At 45.3% G+C, this 14,714-nt stretch overlaps 1 protein-coding gene across 10 annotated transcripts in view; it reads right to left on the reverse strand.

Moving 5' to 3' along the window:
* The window catches only part of elf1 (E74-like ETS transcription factor 1), a 307,622-nt gene that overhangs the window by 20,935 nt on the left and 271,973 nt on the right, over positions 1-14,714 (reverse strand). Inside the window, exon 1 of one of the 10 annotated variants that reach the window (XM_038776297.1) lies at positions 7,553-7,763. The exons of 8 other annotated variants lie outside the window; for them this stretch is intronic. In XM_038776297.1, the coding sequence (XP_038632225.1) occupies positions 7,553-7,610 (58 nt within the window). In that variant the 5' untranslated portion in view covers positions 7,611-7,763. Of the gene's footprint in view, positions 1-7,552; positions 7,764-14,714 lie in introns of those variants that run through there. One more of the 10 variants, XM_038776299.1, reaches the window with a different exon arrangement.

A 14,714-nucleotide genomic window follows, 5' to 3' on the forward strand; every position in this document is an offset into this window, starting at 1 on the left:
ACAAGAGCATAAACTGATGGGAACATTAGGACAGGTGACCAAACGCATTGTCAATGTGATAGATTTTAAGGACGAGTAGGTTTAGGGAGGAAATTCCAGAGCATAGACAGCTGGGTTACAAGATGAGGATGGCTGAGACCTTGCGGGGGAAGGGGGGGGGGGGTGGATGAGGATGACAGATTTCAATTTTGCACATCAAGTTTATTAAATTTAATTTCACAATAATCCAAAACCAACATCAGATGTGCCCAAAAAAAACAACTAAAATGCCAGCCTGTCAGAGTATGTGATATGCCACTGATGAATTAACAGCTTACAGGGCTGTTGTCAGGTTTACTTTTGTCCATGAGCATCAATATAGTGCAGGGAAATTTGTGCATGCGCCAAAAGGCTTTTCCTTCAGATTAATGCAAATCTCTGTCTGGTGCTCTTCAACTCACCACCTCCAATTATTCCCACCACCAAAGGCAGCCACATAATTAACATTTCTTTATTATGTGCCATATAGCTCACAATTCTCCCTCCACGTTCAACCCAAGTTTGGAACAACAAAATGTATAAAAATTAAATGTACATAAGCACAGAGTGCCTTGCACAAATGAGGAGAGTGCAGAAATCTTCACAAACACACTACATTGCACTGTCTCCTGTTGCTAGATGGTCCATAGCTTTTATGTCCTTGGGGGGGTCACCCATCACCAACAGTCTGTCCTGGTCAAATCACGTTGATGCAACAGTCAAGAAAGTCCAACAACATCTCTATTTCCTATGGAAGGTAAAAAAATTCGGCATGTCTGCATCGACTCTCAAAAGCCTCTACAGATATGCCATAGAGAGCATCCTATCCAGATGCATCACAGCTTGGTAAGGCAACTGCTCAGCCCAAGATCGCAAAAAACAGCAGAGTGTGGCGAACTCAGCCGAACACATCACACAAGCTGCCACCCGCACATTGATTCTGTCTACATCTCCCACTGGCTCAGGAACGCAGACAGCATTATCAGAGACTCCTCCCACCCAGGCTTTGCCTTCTTCCAGACCCTTCCATTAGGCAGAAGATACAGAAGTCTGAAGACCCGCACATCCAGACATAGGAACAGCTTCTTCCCCACAGCTACTAGACTCAACAACTCTCCCTCGGGCTGATCTGTTCCCTGTAAGAACACTATTCACGACGTCCTATGCAGCTCTTGCTCATGTATTTGCTTTCTTTGGCCCCTTGTTCCACACTGTAACCAATCACTGTTTGTTGATGTTACATTTGTTAATGTACTCTGTCAATTATTCTTTTTTTGACTGCTATGTACGTACTGCATACGTCCCCTTGGCCGCAGAAAAATACTTCTCACTGTTCTTTGGCATATGTGACAATAAAACAAATTAAATCAAATCCTGATCCAAAGGGTCTGATAAGTTACGAGATTTCTGGTCATATACTTTTTTATTGGATTATTAATTTTACTTTGCTGAGTGTCATTGCTCAGAGGTTCTGACCTCATCTCTGTACTACAGATTGCTGCGGGTGGGGGGGGGGGGGGGGGGGGGGTCTACTTCAGCCCCTAATTTAGGCTGCCATTTACAGTACAGTAGAATGGAGGTGAGATTATTTTTGAAGAGACAACAAAATGGGGTTCCAGCTCTTTCGATAAGCGCAAAATTCATTTTGAAAGCAGTCTATTTTCTCTGGTGTGTCGGGCAATATTTATTCTGCAACAAACTTCACGAGCAGATGACCTGCTCATTATCTCATTGCAGGTTGTAGAAGCTTGCTGCGCACAATTTGACTTCTGCATTTGTAACATTGTAACTAGTGACTAAACGGCACAAGAGCTCAAATGGTTTAACCATCTGAAGCTCGAAATGAATGCAAACTTCTTCCTATATATATATTCTAGTGATGGTGAGGAAGGCCGTTTAAAGAAGGACATTACTGAGGGGAGGGTGAGAGCAAAGAGTCCCCAACGATTCAGAATGCACATTCTGCTTCATGGTTTCCAGGAAAAGGGTTTCAAGAACAAATCTTCCACTTCTTGGGCATAATCCTTGTAAAATCACTGCTCTGAGTACTGTAGAGGCTAGATGAGTGAGTGAGCTTATAAAGTAAAGTGGCATCGGCCTGCAGTGCTAATCAACAAAAGCCTCCACATAGAACATAGAACAGTACAGCACAGAACAGGCCCTTCGGCCCTCGATGTTGCGCCGAGCAATGATCACCCTACCCAAACCCACGTATCCACCCTATACCCATAACCCAACAACCCCCCTCTTAACCTTACTTTTTTAGGACACTACGGGCAATTTAGCATGGCCAATCCACCTAACCCGCACATCTTTGGACTGTGGGAGGAAACCGGAGCACCCGGAGGAAACCCACGCACACATGGAACAGCATGATCTGTCATTGGGATGGCACGGTGGCACAGTGGTTAGCACTACTGCCTCACAGTTCCCGGGAGCCGGCTTCAATTCCGGCCTCGGTGACTGTCTATGTGGAATTTGCACTTTCTTCCCGTGTCTGCGTGGGTTGCCTCCGGGTGCCCCGATTTCCTCCCACAGTCCAAAGATGTGCTGGTTGGGTAGATTGGCCATGATAAATTGCCCCTTAGTGTCCAAAAACAAAGTTTAGGTTGGGTTCCGGGGATAGGGTGGAGGTGTAGGCTTAAGTAGGGTGTCCTTTCCAAGTGCTGGTGCAGACTCGATGGGCCGAATGGCCTCCTTCTGCATTGTAAAATCTATGATTCTCTGAAATCTGCGTTCAAACCATGGTTTTTTTAAATTCATAGTACCACATTTTGAAAAGAAAACTTTCTGGTTACTAACTTTAAAGTCAGCTTCCAAAACCTGCAGTAAGGATAGCACAGATCATTAACGGTTCAGTTGATCATCACACAAATTAGGAGTGACTTGTAGTCCTCACCAGATTGCTGCAATGAGTAACAAAGTCTAGAGAAGCATTGTTAATATAGTTTGTACTTTAGTGGTTACAATTGGGGACACTGTATAACAGGAATAAACTACTCAAGCATCACTGTTCCAATTTGTTATTCAAGCTCAATTATATTCCTACCTTGTAATTACCCTTGTGTATTCATTATTCTCCAGTTTCACAATGTTGCAATTTAATAGAGGGAAAAAAAATGTATTTGCCCTCCCTGCCTCCTCATTCAAAACCCACGTTTTCAGAAAGATGCAGCTCCTGTTGGGAAATGGTTCACTGGGCAGCAATTTCCCTCCAGTACTTCAGGAAGTGCCAATTCTTCATTGGAAGCCTGGACAGAACAGTGACGTTTAATGTGATATCGGGGACTATTAGAACCTGGTCTAACCCTGCCCTCACTCAATGTTCAAACTACAGTGCTTCAAGCAAAGGACAACAGTGATTGCCAGTAGGAATCCTGTCTCATATTGCCCTCTCCAGTCTGGAGAGCAACTGTTGTACCCTTGCCTGAAAATGCAGAGCAGGGATTAAGACCAGAATTGATTTGTGAAACTGAGTCCCACACAGAGGTGCACTTAGAAACTGTGCTGAGGTGGGGTAACTGTAATCATTGAACAGAATCATTGAACCCCTACAGTGCAGAAGGAGGCCATTCGGTCCACTGAGTCTGCACCGGCCCTCCAAAAGAGCACACTAGCTATACTCACCCCCTCGCAACCCCATCTAACTATTGGACACTAAGGGGCAATTTAGCATTGCCAATCCACCTAATCTTTTGACTGAGAGATTAAACTGGAGCACCCAGAGGAAACCCACACAGACACAGGGAGAATGTGCAAACTCTACACGGACAGTCACCCAAGGCTGGAATCCAACCCAGGTCCCTGGCACTGTGAGACAGCAGTGCTAACTACTGTGCCACGCAATAAATACATCTTCACCTATATTTTGCTCATGTGAATCTGGGCAGGAAAACCAGCCCATTGGATTGATAAGCAACAATGTTGACTGCAGCAATACAATAAACAATCACAATTGCAGTTTCCTAACTTTGTTCTCCTCCTTCAGTGTCAAGAGTAGGTTGTGCCACTACCAACTTCATTTTTCTAAATGGTGGGAGCTCCCGAGTTTTAATTATCCGTCCTGTACTGCACGATTAGCAGTATTGGTGAAGTAAACTACAGATGGTGCAATGAAAATCCTGTTACAATACCATTAAGTGCAATCCTGCAGTATTGCCCAGTCAGCAAGTCTGCCAAATAGACGAGCTGCCTTTCAGAGATTATCCAACATCATCAGCTGCACATACTGCCCTTTGTGCTTTTCGACAAATGGACTCTTCAAATCATGTCAGTTATTGCTGCCTTCACTGCCATTGTAGTAAAGAGCCATAGAATGCTTGCTGAACTTTATACACTAAGATTCTGTTCGCTGGCATTGAAAAGGCCTTTTTGGTGAGATATCAATGGTGTGTCCTTCATAAATCAGTAATAGCAAATGGACATATTCTCAACATCTGACAGCGAGAAGCAATCCTTTCCAACAGCTCTGGTGTCGCATAATGAATCACTACATTGGGCATTCATGTACACAGTAGATCTCACATAAATAACATTTGCAAACTAATTGATGGACTTGTCATAGAAATCTCCCAAAAAGCTAGATGGGTAAAGGTACTCCCTGGTGCAGACTGTGGCGCACTGACATAAAGGCCCCAGTATTATTTTCTTCCCTACCTTAGCACATTGCACGGTGGAGAAAATATAGAGGCCGCTACATTTGGGTTCAGGCTCTAGGATTGACCTGTGTGTACATTTCAGCCTCAACTCAATTGTAACACTCTTGCAGAGGCAGAAGGTTCAAGTCTCACTCGAGTACTAAAGCTAGGCTGACCCTTCAGTGCTGCACAGTGGACATGCTGCAGTCTTTTGGACAAGGCATTAAATCGAGGTGCTGTTTTGAAGAGGAGCAGGGGAGTTTTTGCCCAGTGGCCCAAGCCAATATTTACCCTTCCGCCACCAACATCGCCCAAAACAAAAGGCTATTTGTTCATTGTTATTTTTAGGATGTTGCCGAGTGTAAATTGGCTCCTGCATTTTTTTGCATTACAACAGTCACTTGAAAATTTCTTCTTTGGCTGTAAAGGACCAGATAACTGCAAGTCTCTCTGAACCCTGGTGAGTTGGAGCAAAAGCAGATTTTTCTTTCCTTATCGCTGTTGGCGACTGTCGAAGCTTCACTCGTGGGTAAAAAAACAGTTGCGATGCACTCCACAGTCAAACAGCTGACAAAGTGTATACTTGACAAATGATTACTGGGGTCAATTATCGGTGAGAAGCTCACTTCCAGCAATCATATCTTAGCCCTCCTGTTGGGAAAATAAGCAAAGTATGGGGTGGTGTGGAGGATAATATTAAAATCACATAATGCTATGCTTTTTAAAAAAAATATATAAATTTCATGCAACTCCGATAGAGGTTTTGATTCCTTGTGATCTGAATTGGTTCTGATCTCCTAGTCGGAGAGCAATTTTATAGGACATTTTTTCCCTTAAAGGTCCCGAGGTTTTCCCTCCCTCTTTGAGATGTCATGGCTGTGGGGGTGGGATAGGCAAGTGGTGACTGTTTGGTCCTGATGCTCCAGCAATCAGGAGTGTGGGGCAGTATTGATGGGCCAGCTGCTCTTTGCCTGTGGATCATTTTAGAATGTTTATATGAATTTAACAGGAGCATCATCTTACAAAACTCTGGGCAATAGTCACTGCGCCCTTGATTTTTTTTCCCCCGCAACAATCTCCGCTCAAAGGTATGGCTGCCAAGTGCAGCATGTGGCACAGTGGTTAGCACTGGGACTGCAGCACTGAGGACCTGGGTTCGAATCCCTGCCCTGGGTCACTGCCCGTGTAGAGTTTGCACATTCTCCCCATGTCTGCGTGGGTATCACCCCCACAACCCAAATATGCGCAGGTTAGGTGGATTGGTTATCTGAATGACACTTGAGTCATGCTTCAAAAGGAAAAAATCCAAGCTATATACTTGCTCAGTAGTAACATGAAAATAATTTCACGGCTATTCTTTTCCAGGAAAACAGATACATTCCTCAGTAATTAGTTTCTAATTGACCTGAGGATATGCCTATTTGCACCATCCACCCACAGAGAGCAGCTGAGCAGGTAAACAATCAGAACACTGCTCTGGTTCAGTTACGTGCTGTGACATTGAAGGAATGGGTTGAGGGTGGCACGGTGGTGCAGAGGTTAGCACTACTGCCTCACAGCGCTGAGGACCAGAGTTCGGTCCCGGGTCACTGTCCATGTGAAGTTTGCATATTCTCCCCGTGTCTGCATGTGGCTTTCACCCCCGCAATCCAACGGTGTGTATGTTAGATGAATTGGCCACACTAAATTGCCGCTTAATTGGAAAAAAAATAATTGGGTACTGTAAATTTTTTTAAAAACAAAAAAAAAGTATGGCTGCCACCCTGGGTAATCCTGGAAAAAAAACTGGTTCTGATGCTGAGATTATAACGCCAATGAGAGCAGTGACATGCAACAGTACAATGTGTGCAGCCCCTCTAGACTAACTGTTCTGGCAGAATAAATCACAAAAAAAGAATGCAAGACATGAAGCTCATTAAATGGATTTTAAAACCTATTGCTTTAAGATGCTGAAGTAATTAGCATGAGGTTTAACAGAATTAATTTATATCAATTATGAACAGTCTCTACATACCTTCAATCACAAGCATCTCTCCTACTAGTAAATTATACCTCATTTTCAATCCTCACCACTAGCTTTGTGCTCACATCTAAATCAGCTGCTGGTCTCAGCAGACACTTCTCAGATTAAGTAAGAGACATGTCCTCATTCAAGAGGGGAATTCATTGGATAAGGATGGCAACATACATCATAAAAGGCCAAGTTTACTCTTCAGAGGGACATCAAAACATGATCCATTAATGAAAGTGAACAGTCAATATTCCATACTTCATGAACATGTGAAATTGCACATGATCAGTTCTCATCTTCTTAGCAGTTTGGCTGCGGAGGCCGAGTATGAGGGTGATTAATGTTAGCCCGTGAGCAAACAAACTGCAACGGCTGCTGACTCTGTACATGCTCGCACTGTGAATGCGAATTATCCGAACTGGACAGGGAGCTGCAATGCAACCTGGATCGCCTGCTCGGAAAATAAAACTTGGATGTGCACCTTCCCCCAGCCCCAGGTCAAGCTCACCAGCTGCTCGATCAAAGCATCAGCTCACTTCCGTGTTTACAAGTCTGCCTGAAACTCCAAACTTCTACCCCCACCCCCAATTTCAACCCCAGCCAATTCATCAGGTTAATTTCATGTCGATTTCACGCAGGGACCAGTTGCCACATTGCTGTACCCCGTGCTATTTCAGTCTGCTTCCTGTACATTTCAAAATCTCTATCTCACTTCCCACGACCTCCTCCCCCCCCCCCCCCCCCCCCCCCCCCCGGGCGCCGTTACTAAACTTCTGATAAACTTTTGGAAACTTTTGCAGTCGACCTGAACTTTCTGAGCTACATGATCACCCATCCGTCCACCCACCAAGCAAGCAAGCAGCTTCTCGCCTCGCATCTCGCATACCTGCCTGGATCAATAAATCCAACGGGGTCCTGATCCCCTCGCAGACGGGAAAAGCCATGGAGAAATCCGCTCACTTTCCTTCCCTCCTGGTGCCACGTCTGGTTTCACATGGAACAGCGGAGCCGCTTCCATGAAGGTTACGTGGCGCCCTCTGGGCTCAGCCTTCCCAGTGTCCGGCTTTCCAGGCGAGCTTTTGCCCCCCCTTCTCCCCACCTCACTCCTTTCTTCCCCCCAAACCGGAAGTGTTCGATCAAAGTGGGATCACATCGATCTCCATCCCAAACTTTGAGCTTCTTCCGGGATAGGACGGCTGGGCGCAGGCGCAGTTGCCCAGACACCTCCGCCACCTCGCCTTCCTGGGAATTTGGGGGGGGGGGGGGGGGGGGGTCATTCTGATTTCAGCCTTTTGCAACTGATTCAGAAACTGCAAAAGACGTGCCTACTGTGCACTCCAATTGCGTGTCATCCTCTTTGGTGGCAATGACAGTGTCCCTCAATAGTCACCCTGGTATCCTCTCAAACAGTGTCTGTGTTTCAGTCTCATTCTGGCAGTGCAAAACTGCTGTACACCAACAAAGTATGGATGAAAACAGCCTAACTGGCCTCTCCCAGCGTTTATGCTCCACACGGACCTTCTCCTACCCTACTTCCACCTAACCAAATCAGAATGACCCTCATAGGAGAGGACAGGAGCAACCAAATCCCCCATTGCCACAGTGAGATTTCACAATTGGAAATTTTCCCAGGGGTGGGTTATAACCCAAGTCTCAGCATGACACCAGGCAAGGTGCAGGGGCAAGAAAGCAGGAGGAGCTGGTCCACCAATCCCTACACCAATACAAGGACAATTTTACACTGGTTGGTTCAATCAGGACTAACTCAAACGAAAACAGAGCGTGCTGGAAATAAATACTCAGCAGGTCTGGCACCATCTGTGAAGAGGGAGAAACGGAGGGTGGAATTTTCAATTCCACAAGTGAGTATCGGCGTGGCCGAGATGGGTGATGCACTATGAATTACGCAAAGACGAGAGTAGGATGTAATCGAGGCTTTATTTCACTATGATGTGTGGCCTCCTACAGCAGCCGACGAAATGGCTGCTGTACGGGGAGCACACATATTTATACTCCGCCTACTGGGCGGAGCCAGCAGGCAGGGATCTACCCCCATACCTGTAGTACTTACCGTAAAGCACCTAGATCAACATCCTATATATACAATATATACATCGTGGGTGACTACCACAATGGGATAATTTGGAGAGTCTTTAGGTCACTCTCCATATACCCTGTCCTGCCCCATGACACTGCCCATCAGTGACAGAACTGGAAAATTTCACCAAGGGTTAACGGATCAGGTCGATGGCCCACCAGATGCCTGTCAGATCCCTGAATATTTTCAGCATTTTCTGTTTTTATTTCAGATTTGCAGGGACCGCAGTATTTTGTCCTGGCAACACCAGGTTAAAGTCCAACAGGTTTGTTTGGAATCGCAACTTTCGGAGGGCAGCTCCTTCACCAGGTGAGGAAGGAGCTGCGCTCCGTAAGCTAGTCATTCCAAACAACTTTAACCTGGTGTTGTAAGACTTCTTACTGTGCCCACCCCAGTCCAATACTGGCAGCTCCACATCTTTGCTCTTGCATCAGCTCTCCACAAGTTAGTGGCATCACAAGTTAGTTGTGGGTCTGAGCAAGTTATACACAAAGCTGGCAATCAGGTGTCACTCTTCGGTAAACTGAGTAAACAAAAATAACAGACAGTCACATTGTAACCGGTGATGTCTATTTGGCCCACATTAAAATGATCTCTGGGCAGCAGGGTGGCGCAGTGGTAGCACTGCAGTCTCAAAACAACGAGGTCCCAGGTTCAATCCCGGCTCTGGGTCACTGTCCATGTGAAGTTTGCACATTCGCCCCATGTTTGCGTGGATTTCGCCCCCACAACCCAAAGATAGGTAGGTGAATTGAACACACAATTTCCCCTTAATTGGCAAAAATGAATGCGTACTCTAAATTTTAAAGAAAAAATAAATAAATAATCTCAATGAAGCTTTAAATATTCATCCAGAAACAGCACATCTTTTCCTTGCTGCGATGTAATAGGCATCATAATAACATCACAATAAAATACTACCAGTTATTACTGACATAAGTATAACACCTTGACCTTTGTATCAATTCTAATAAACGTGACATGATAATACTTCTCTAATGAAAGGGAACTGGGGACAGGATTCTTTCAAGATGCCCTTGTCATAATGCACTATTTGAATAACATACTGTGCATTGTAATGAGGTGCAGCATATGATAGTGGAAGAGAAAGAATTGGTTGACCCACTAGAAACAATAATCTCCAATTCTTGTACATTTCTTCATGCATCGCAGGTTTTCATCATTACGATCATTCAGAATCCCACAGATAAAGCAGGCGTGGGCTGACCTCTCCACACAATGAAAGCATTAGAACAAATGTAGACTGCTTGTTTGCCTGCCCACAGGTTGTTTGTTAAACAATCAACTCCAGGGGAAGTGGGGGGGGGGGACAAGAGGCTGACAATTTGCATTGTAATATCGAGTGCAAAAAATGTGTACAGTTTGCCTCTCCTATTTGTCTGCAGGGTGTAAATTTATCCAACGCTTCCAGCAGCATTCAGCAACAATTTGACTGATAATTGCTCACTAATCATAAACATTTCACTCTCAGTTTTCCTCTGTGAACAAAAAACAATATTTGCGATATCCTTGCACAGAAAGGCCATTCCTCTAGTCTCCAGAAACAAATCAAAGTCAAACGGGCAAGCAGACTTTAGACAGACACCTATATCTATGACTACTTGATGAACACTTACATTTTCAAAATGAATTAATCGCACCTCCTGGACATGAATACAGGGCTGTTTTACTGGGACAATAATGTCTCTGCAGGCAGCAAGGCATAGTCTCAAATGTAGGTTGGAAAGAGTGAAAAGACCATTTAGGTTTTACAACATTATGCAGTAGGTGGGGAATACAGAAGGCAAGGGCGGGTGTTGATCGCATCGGCAAATTCGAGAAGGTACTGGACATGTAACTGGTGAAACATTTGGTACAGGGGTAAAAATATGTTAATTTGATGCTGGTAGGAAATTGTAAAGCCCTTTAGGATTCATAGCTAATAGAATACCCTTGAAGGGTAGCAGTTTGGTTCAGAGAAAAATGTGGAAGCCAATTTGTGCACAGATGAATTCCTGCTTAATCTTTCATGGTTGTGTTGGTTGAGAAATAAATGTTTGCCTGCTCATCTTAAGTACGGGGGGGTGGTCTTTTTGGAAGATGCAGATAATGCCTCGGTTCAAATCATTATAAAGATGGCACCTCTAACAAAGTGCAACTCCTTTAGTAGTACACTGAAGCGTCAGTCTATTTTATACTTCAGGTCCTAGGGCAGAACTTCTGGTCCTGCCGAGATGGGAGACGAAGGTGAATGGGGCCGGAAAATACCAATGTCAGCTGAAGGGTGACAGGCATTTTCCACTCGGCCTCCAGGTTCCCACCATGATGGGAGGCACATTCACAGCTGGGCACACCACAGCCAGGCCCACTGTGGCAGGGGGTTCAACTGAAGGCCTCTCCTGTAAAGGAATACTCTACCCCTCACTCTCCAACAGTGGTGAAACTATTTTATTTGAAGTTTTAATGAAGCTGGTGAGCGGTTGCCTCTACCTTGAGGCACCCTCTCAGTTATTTACCCTATTATGCAGAACCCCCGTCCTTTCAAGCTGAAAGGCCTCTGATTGGCCCTCCAGCTTGGAGTCTGCCTGCTACCCTTAGTTGAAAAGGGAACCAGTCTTCATACTGGTTAAAGAACATCCCGTTCAATGTTTCAGAAAGAGTGAGCACTTCCCCCTGGGGGTGGCTTTGGGACCTGGAAACAGTTCTGATTTTGAATGGAAAATTCAGCCCTTGGAATGGGGTTTGAACCTAAATGTTTCTCATTCGGATAGGCATGTGATGAATTCTGTTTGGTGGCACAGGGTTGGCACTGCTGCCTCACAGCGTCAGGGGACCCGGGTTCAATTCCAGCCTTGGGGCACTGTGTGGAGTTTGCACCTTCTCACCGTATTTGTGTGCGTCTCCTCCGAATGATCTGGTTTCCTCCCACAGTCCATAGATGTGCAAGTTATGTGGATTGGCATGGGGCTGGTTTAGCACACTGGGCTAAATCGCTGGTTTTTAAAGCAGACCCAGGCAGGCCAGCAGCACGGTTCAATTCCCTTACCAGCCTCCCCGAACAGGCGCCGGAATGTGGCGACTAGGGGCTTTTTCACAATAACTTAATTTGAAGCCTACTTGTGACAATAAGCGATTTTCATTTTCATGTTAAATTGCCCTTCGTGTCCAACGATGTGCAGGTTAGGGTGGGGTTACGGGGATTGGGCAGGGAAGTGGGCCTGGGTGCTGGGCTCTTTCAGAGGGTTGGTGCAGACATGCTGGGCCAAATGGCCTCTTTCTGCACTGCAGAAATTCTATGGATTCTTTGAGATTACCTGCACACCGGACCCAGCCAGATGGGCCAAGATGGTCTCTTCGAATCCTGTACCTTCTGACCTTGCTGCGTGATGAGAAAGATAAAGATAATAGAATGTATTTAAGCCTACAGCATGCCTCCTACATTGTTGCTGAATTCCTGCGTGCCCTACAAATACCCGCTCTACTTTTAGCTCTGATCCAAATATTAATCACATCTGTGACAGGCTCTTGCTGAGCAGAGAGGTGTGGGGAAAAAGTTAGATCACAATTAACAGTTCCCGAGATGGAGATGGAGATGGAGAGAGAGAGAGTGAGAGAGACAGAGAGAGCGAGAGAGAGAGGGAAAGAGAGAGAGAAATGACAGTTGACAATAACGTGTCAAAACACATTTTTTTTAAAAACACCTACCATACCTATCCTAAATTATGTACACAATCTATAACAGCCGGTGTAGCCACCTGGGCTGGCCACGTCTCAATTCCAAAATGGACACTCGCAAAGAGTGCAGGGAAAAACGGACAACACCAGAAAAAACAAGCAGGTGCAAGTTTTCCTGTGTATTAAGATTTGCAGAACCCAGACAGAACTGAAACCAATAGCCAATAACATATTAATGATCTATCTCCAGGGACAAAAAGAAACATTGAAACAATCGAGACCAGGACAGACTCCCCGGTGCCAGTGGGAGCTAAAACAAAGGCAGGCCAACGGCCACATAGGGCCTGCCCAACGATCAGGGAACAGCCCCGGTATTGGAGAAAATCAATACGAACGATTGGGACATGGTCCAATTAATTGGGACCAAGTCCGGGGTCCGCCCAGAAGGGAGTGAAACCCCTGGGGGCTATAAAACAGAGTCCCCAAGTTCAGTTCGCTCTCTTGGCCTTGGCTCTCAGCGAGGAGAGACCTGCCTAACAGCTGCATCAACCAAGTAAGTCTAAGGTCAATGCACGCTACGAGATAGACGCTCCTAGCTACTATTCCGTACCAGTTCAAAGCCAGCAGTATCAGAACCGGTCAACGGCCATTGTTCCTCTGACTGGGTGGGCCACTCGAAGCTAAGTATAGGCTTTTAGTAGTAGTTGTAGTTTAGCGAATAGAGTTTATGCATGAGTAATAATTGACTGTGTGTGTAAATAAATGTGCATTGATTTCAAACTTACTAACTGGTGTATTGAGTCATTGATCAGTACTTGGCTTTGAACCCTGTGGTGGTATCAGAAAGATACCTGGCGACTCTTGAGCAAAGGTTTTTTTTTAAACCCGATTTTTTTTCCAATTAAGGGGCAATTTAGCGTGGCCAATCCACCTACTCAGCACATTTTTGGGTTGTGGGGGCGAAACCCACGCAAACACGGGGAGAATGTGCAAACTCCACACGGACAGTGACCCAGAGCCGGGATCGAACCTGAGACCTCAGCGCCGTGAGACAGCTGTGCTAACCACTAGGCCACCGTGCTGCCCCTCTTGAGCAAAGGTAATTAAAACAGAGCCAATTAAGGGAAAGCATAACGAGCAACACTTGGCCTACTAAACAACACATGCAGAGAAGTAGGTCAATGGAAAGAACTTGAATTTATGCAGTATCTTTTGGGAACTCAAGGCATCCCAAAGAAAACTCCAGCCAATTTAGTGCTTTGTGACATGTAGCCATTGTTGCAATGAAGGGAAATGTAGTAGAGTGTTTGTGCATAGCAAACTTGCACTAATAGCAATAAGGGGTGCATAGGCGGGTAACTGGTGTAGTGATCTCGGCTGATGTATAGGTGTTTGCTAGCATTCTAGGAGAACTCCTCTGCTCTTCTTCAAACAGTGCCATGGGATTTATTATATCCTCCCGAGGTTATCGGAGACTGTCAGAACCTCACTGTCCACACACTCAGCCCTGAAGAACGCTGTCTGTTTGAAGCACAGGAAGGTTGCCCGTGCCCAGGAAACCATAAAGCTGCATCTTCAGTGGGAGAGAGGAGTAAGTCAGGTGGAGGGAGGGAACTAAATATTTAGCAGCAATACTGTTATTATTGTCGGTAAGTGTAGCATTTTTAAAAAATGAATTTTCCAAGCCTGTTAGTGCTGGCACTTTACAATTCTTCTCTTCCTTCACTGGTTCTGGAAAACATGGGTTATCTCAATAAGCTGCACTTTGTCTTCATCAACCTGTGCAGTCAGCTGTGGTGAGGGAGTAGCAGCCAAAACACTTCTCCTGATTGATTATATGACAGTGCACCAAGGCTGATCTTTGTATGATCTGAGGTGAACCAAGAGTTGAATCGGTTGCATTTAACACAATGTAATGATTTTATGCTTTTTTCTTCATACGTTATTAAACACTCAACCAACCTGACGCATGCGCATAAACACACATGTATAAACACACACGCACAGACATGCAGATTGACAGACTGATGTACTTCTTCAATGTGAAGTGTTGACGCCAGTCTCTCGTCAACAGTGTCAGTGATCCAGGGTCACATTCCCTCCAGTTTTCCTTTCATTCTTGTTGAAAACACCTCGACCCCACACCTCCCCTCTGAGAGCTGATCAATGCGGAGAATGCGCTGCATGAACAATCACTCATTCCAAATCTCAAGAATCCTGCCATATCTGCACTTTTCATTGGGGCTCAGAAGTACACAGAAATAATGGGACCAGT

The sequence above is a fragment of the Scyliorhinus canicula genome, chromosome 17 (assembly GCF_902713615.1).
Source record: "Scyliorhinus canicula chromosome 17, sScyCan1.1, whole genome shotgun sequence".
Classification (NCBI taxonomy): domain Eukaryota; kingdom Metazoa; phylum Chordata; class Chondrichthyes; order Carcharhiniformes; family Scyliorhinidae; genus Scyliorhinus; species Scyliorhinus canicula.